The sequence below is a fragment of the Humulus lupulus genome, chromosome X, assembly GCF_963169125.1.
Source record: "Humulus lupulus chromosome X, drHumLupu1.1, whole genome shotgun sequence".
Classification (NCBI taxonomy): domain Eukaryota; kingdom Viridiplantae; phylum Streptophyta; class Magnoliopsida; order Rosales; family Cannabaceae; genus Humulus; species Humulus lupulus.
In genome coordinates, this window is record NC_084802.1 from 20140833 (window position 1) to 20146093 (window position 5261).

At 34.6% G+C, this 5261-nt stretch overlaps 2 protein-coding genes across 3 annotated transcripts; one reads left to right on the forward strand and one right to left on the reverse strand.

Moving 5' to 3' along the window:
- Window positions 1-240: 240 nt before the first annotated feature.
- Window positions 241-2256, reverse strand: LOC133807436 (pentatricopeptide repeat-containing protein At3g21470). 2 transcript variants are annotated; one of them, XM_062245772.1, is made up of 2 exons: window positions 1249-2256; window positions 241-1068 (listed from the first exon to the last, which is right to left on the reverse strand). In XM_062245772.1, exons 1-2 carry the CDS (start codon window positions 2125-2127, stop codon window positions 502-504), a joined length of 1446 nt encoding a protein of 481 aa, XP_062101756.1. In that variant the 5' UTR covers window positions 2128-2256; the 3' UTR covers window positions 241-501. The 2 variants fall into 2 exon arrangements, with proteins under 2 accessions (XP_062101756.1, XP_062101755.1); XM_062245771.1 differs by having other exon boundaries at window positions 241-2256.
- A 148-nt stretch (window positions 2257-2404) lies between these two features.
- On the forward strand, window positions 2405-4651 carry LOC133807437 (psbP domain-containing protein 4, chloroplastic). The gene is made up of 6 exons (XM_062245774.1): window positions 2405-2554; window positions 3006-3371; window positions 3501-3604; window positions 3695-3806; window positions 4155-4382; window positions 4466-4651. Exons 2-6 carry the CDS (start codon window positions 3038-3040, stop codon window positions 4528-4530), a joined length of 843 nt encoding a protein of 280 aa, XP_062101758.1. The 5' UTR covers window positions 2405-2554; window positions 3006-3037; the 3' UTR covers window positions 4531-4651.
- Window positions 4652-5261: the final 610 nt, after the last annotated feature.

The following is a 5261-nucleotide window of genomic DNA, read 5'->3' on the forward strand; positions in this document are numbered from 1 at the left end:
TTCTGCCATGACTACCGATGATAACTCTGGTGTTGTTGACATAAACAAACCATTACGTTTTGAGGGTAACCACTTTAAAAGATGGAAACAGAAGATGTTATTTTTCCTCACAATTAAAAAGGTTAACACAGCTCTCACTTTTGATAAGCCTACTGTATCTGAAAAGGAAGACAACGATGAAAAAGAGAAACAAACTAAGGCTTTAGATGCTTGGGTCGAAAATGATTTTTTATGCAAAAATTTCATTCTCAATGGTTTATCTGATGACTTGTATGACTATTATAATTCTGACCAAAATGCCAAGGAAATCTGGGACGCATTGCAAAAGAAGTATGCACTGAGGAGGCTGGAACCAAGAAGTACGCTGTCAGTCGCTACCTCAAATACTTACTAACAGCTAAATGGAGATTACAAAGATTAAAAATGCATTAGAGACTCTATGAGTATTATTCTTGAGGCCCCAATACAATATAATTTTATATATGTAATTTGATTACTGTTCTATGAGCTGCTGGGCATAAATGAACTCCGGCCAGGTGTCTTCTCAAGTCCCTCATTTACCATCATCAGCCTCAACCTTTCAGCCTTCTCCCATCTCTCAGAAGCAGCATAAATATTTGACATAGACACATAATGTTGATTTTGGCTCGAACCCATATTCGAGCTTAGAGTGTTAATCTCTTTAGCTACCTCTTCAGCCATCTCCATATCCAGATGAGTCCTGCAAGCTCCAAGTATTGCTCCCCAAACCATGTCATTGGGTTCCATAGGCATCTTCTTGATCAAATCATATGCCTCCTTTAACCTTCCTGCCCTTGCCAAAAGATCAACCAAGCATCCATAGTGTTTGATGTTTGCTGCCAAGCCATACTTCTCCATCTTGGACAGAACTTCTATTCCTTCATCCACAAAACCTCCATGCCCACAAGCAGAGAGAACAGAAAGGAATGTTATGTTATCAGGCCTCTCATTTGATCTTTCCATTCTGGCAAACGACTCAAGAGCTTCCTTGCACTGTCCATGAACAGCGAATCCCGAGATCATTGCATTCCAACAGGCTGTATTTCTCTGCATCATTCCTTCAAAGATTAGTCTTGCATTGTTCAAATCTCCACATTTTGCATACATGTCAACTAGTGCACTGATGACAAACAAATTACAATGTATGTGCTTATTGACTATCATATGGTGCATTTCTCTACCAACATCCAACAGTCCTGACTGAGCACAAGCTGATAAAACACTTACAGCAGTAACTTCATCTGGTTCAAATCCCTCGGCTCTCATTTTAACAAATGCCTTTAAAGCTTCCTCAGATAACCCATTTTGAACATACCCAGAAATCATAGAATTCCAGTTCACCAAGTTTCTCACCGGAATTCTCTTAAAAATGGCCTCAGCCTCCTTAACATCACCCTTCTTGCAATAACCAGAGATCATTGATGACCAAGCAAAGAAATTCCGCTGCGGCATTAGCTCAAAGACCTCTTTGGCAGCCTCCATCTCTCCATTACTACTATACCCATCAACCATCACAGTCCACGTAACTAAATTCTTCAGCTCCATTGGAACACGATCAAAAAACTGCCTGGCACTAACAGTCTCCCCACACCTTGCAAACCCATCAATCATCTCAATCCAAGTCACCGAATTTCGTTCAGACATTCTATCAAACAGTAGAGAGGCAGACGCAACATCCCCGTTTTTCAAGCACCCACCAATCATTGCATTCCAGGTAACAACATTTGTCTCAGGCATTTCATCAAACACTTTGCGGGCATCAAATATTTCTCTACATTTAGCATACATATCAACCATTGAGGTTCCAACCAATACATCGAAATGGACCCCAGATTTTATAGCCTCGCCATGCACCGCCATCCCATAGTTGAGGAAGCAAAGAGAAGAACAAGCCTTGAGAATCTGAGGGACTAATCCCAAAATGTAAATTCCTCGACTACGAATTCGGTTGTATATTAAAAGAGCTTCTTTGGGTGATCCTTGAGAGATGCGAGTCTTTATTAGCAAAGACCAATTTGGAGGGCCTGTAGTATGTGAAAAACCATAGATTTGATTATAAGTCGTAAACTTTAGTGGGAGTTTTGGCCAAATTCTTCTTCTTCTCATCTCATTGTTTTGGCCTTTGGATTCGTTCTTTAGCTTTTTTTGGATTTGATTATTTAGAATTATGTAGCTGTTAGTATTATTATTATTATTTTTTGTTGGAGAATAATGTGTTAGTATTTTTCAAGTGTGTTATTTTTATTATTACTTTTCAAAATAAAATTGGATTTTTGCCAAAATTTAGATATATTGAATTTTAGAAATTAAATGTGTGCGTGTTAACAATTAAATAAAAAATAAAAAGGCTCATATGATATTACCTCTCCTTTACACACATAACATATCACTTCAATAATATAACACCTCATCCTAACCACACACACACTGCGCCACCGTGTCACTGCGCCGCCGAACCACCCTGCGACGCGCTCCCTCTAGCCTCTGCCACAGTACTCAGTCTCTCTCTCACACAACTAATCATTTTCAAGAGGTATATATATATATATATAAATGAAAATCCTTTTATAGCTCTACTTACTACTTAATATATAATTGTGATACTTTCTTGATGAGATTTTGTCTTTTTTTATTACTCTTGAAGATAGATTTTAGTTAAGGCATAGGATATGAATGTTTCTTTTCATTTTGTGATTGTTTTGTATTTACAGGAAGTATAGAAGTTTCCAGGAGTTCATTTCTAACACTGTTCATATATATATGAATATATTTTTGCTTAGTTTTTGTCTGAAGGAGTTACCATTTTAGTGACATATATTTATATTGAGAATGCCGAATCAGTAAGATAATGTTGATTAATTTCTCTGTTATCATTTATATACATTTCAATATTGCATACATTCTTAGAATTGAGTGACACTGATCCTTCAATTATGACTAGTTTGCATAATTTCCCTGTTAATTTGCTGTTTATTTCTTTTTAGACCTTCTTGGAATCTCTCCCATATAATCAAATATGGGAGTGATGACCTTGATTCCAAGCTGTGGCTTTTCCTGCAACAATCACCAGCATCAGATCATTCCCTCACACACCTTAATAGCTCAATCTTCAATAGAAAATGAGTTCCCAAGAACAAAAGTGGCTGTTGGTTCAAGAACAAATTCCAGTTGGATTGATGGAGAAACTGAGAAATTCTCTGGGGTTTTGAAGAGAAGATCAATTTTACTATCTGGGTTTTCTTTACTTTCATCATCAGCTGTGGTGGGTTTCCCAAGTGAAGGCTTGGCTGTGGTGAAACAAGGCCTTTTAGCTGGGAGAGTTCCTGGTCTGTCTGAACCAAATGAAGAAGGTTGGTATGGTTCCCTTAAATCATATACCCATAGCTTCTCTTATGAGAATATATAGATTGCTACTGTTCAAAGTCATGAATTTTCATGGCTGGAAATTGTCTAACTTAGTAAAGAATATGCTTAGACAGGTTGGAGGTCATACCAAAGACCAGATGAAAAATCAGGAGGGCATGGAGTTGGATGGAGTCCTATAATCCCTTATGCCTTTTCTGTACCTCAAGAGTGGGATGAGGTAAAAAAAAAAAATCCAATAGAGTGAGACTTTATATAATAACACTTCTTAGTTTCTCACTATATCCATCCTTTTTATGTTGTGTAAAAGGTACCAGTATCAATAGCAGATCTAGGAGGCACAGAAATTGATTTGAGATTTGCAAACCCCAAACAAGGACGCTTGTTCGTTATTGTTGCTCCTGTTCTCAGATTTGCAGATAGTGAGTTTCTCTAATAAGATTATGATCATATAATTTGTAGTTGCTTGCTTGTGCTATTGGTTTCTCTAGGAACTTTACTTCCTCACCAAATGAGTTTGGATGTTCTGCTCCATCAAATTGGCATATCAATGGACTTATTATGGCACAATTTTTACTTTTCTTAGTTATTATATGGATAGTTTGCTTTAAGTTTCTCTTATTATAATGAAGATAATCTAGAAATCTAGTTAGTTTTGAGATAAAACCTCATGTTTCATACACTACCATTCACTCTACCTTCTGCACTTACTGTCTAACCTTCCATTCCACTGTCTATTGTTACCCATATTGTGCTTGTGATGTGTTCAGATTTGGGTGAGGATGTGAAGATTGAACAAATAGGGCCACCAGAGAAAGTAATAAATGCATTTGGACCAGAAGTGATAGGGGAGAATGTGGAAGGAAAAGTTTTGAGTATGTCTGTATCTGAACACTCAGGAAGAAAATATTACCAGTTTGAGTTGGAACCACCTCATGTTCTCATTACAGCAACTGCAGCTGGCAATAGACTTTACTTGTTCAGTGTAACTGGAAATGGTATGCATAAACTATTTTAAGATAAATTAGTAGTATTAGTGATGAGATGACTAAACACAGATTGAAATTGATTTAATTTGCAGGTCTTCAATGGAAGAGAAACTACAAAGATCTAAAGAAGATAGCTGACTCCTTTCGTGTTGTCTGATTCAGATACTTGTAAATTTTTATACCAAAAATATAATGTGAGATACTTTGGAAACTTTCATACCAAAAATATGAAACTTTTTTTATTGTAATTAGATAGATGCTAATTACACTTTTTTTTTTACGGTGCTGGATGCAAAATCAATTTATATCAAGCAACCTTTAGATGTTACTGCTGCTTAATGACAAAGTTAGGCGACTGTCAAAATCTAAATTCGCCCCTTTAAAATTACACAAAAAAATTATACATTTATATATTTGGTATATATATTAGTATAATCCTTTTTTTTTTTAAAAGTTGGTTACTTTTATATTTTATCACTGTTGTTGCCGCAAGGCCATCTCCAATCACAATCACAATTTCATTTTAAATTAACTTTATCTTTATTTTATTACTTTTTCCATTTTAAATTATTATTTCATCTCTAATCACTACTTCAAATATTACTTTAAAAAAGAATATTCAACTTTTATTCTTTTTAATCATCAATAAATTTTAGTAACAATTGTTATTGGTTTTTTTTAATTGTTGTTGATTTAATTTAGTAATTTAAATTTGATAATGTTATTGGTTTTTTATTTTTATTATTAATTTTTGTGTTGTATATTTTTTTATTTTAATTATTAGTATTATATAAATTTAAATTTTATAAATGAAATATAATTAAAATAACAAAAATATATAATTAAAACTTATAATATTATATATGAGGATATATTTGTATTTAAAAA

Bases quoted from the DNA above. Each gene is read 5' to 3' on its own strand.
- LOC133807436 (XM_062245771.1), bottom strand. From the start codon at position 2,127: ATGAGAAGAAGAAGAATTTGGCCAAAACTCCCACTAAAGTTTACGACT.
- LOC133807437 (XM_062245774.1), top strand. From the start codon at position 3,038: ATGGGAGTGATGACCTTGATTCCAAGCTGTGGCTTTTCCTGCAACAAT. The intron at 3,605-3,694 runs GTAAAAAAAAAA...GTTGTGTAAAAG, and splicing joins TACCTCAAGAGTGGGATGAG to GTACCAGTATCAATAGCAGA. The intron at 4,383-4,465 runs GTATGCATAAAC...TTTAATTTGCAG, and splicing joins GTTCAGTGTAACTGGAAATG to GTCTTCAATGGAAGAGAAAC.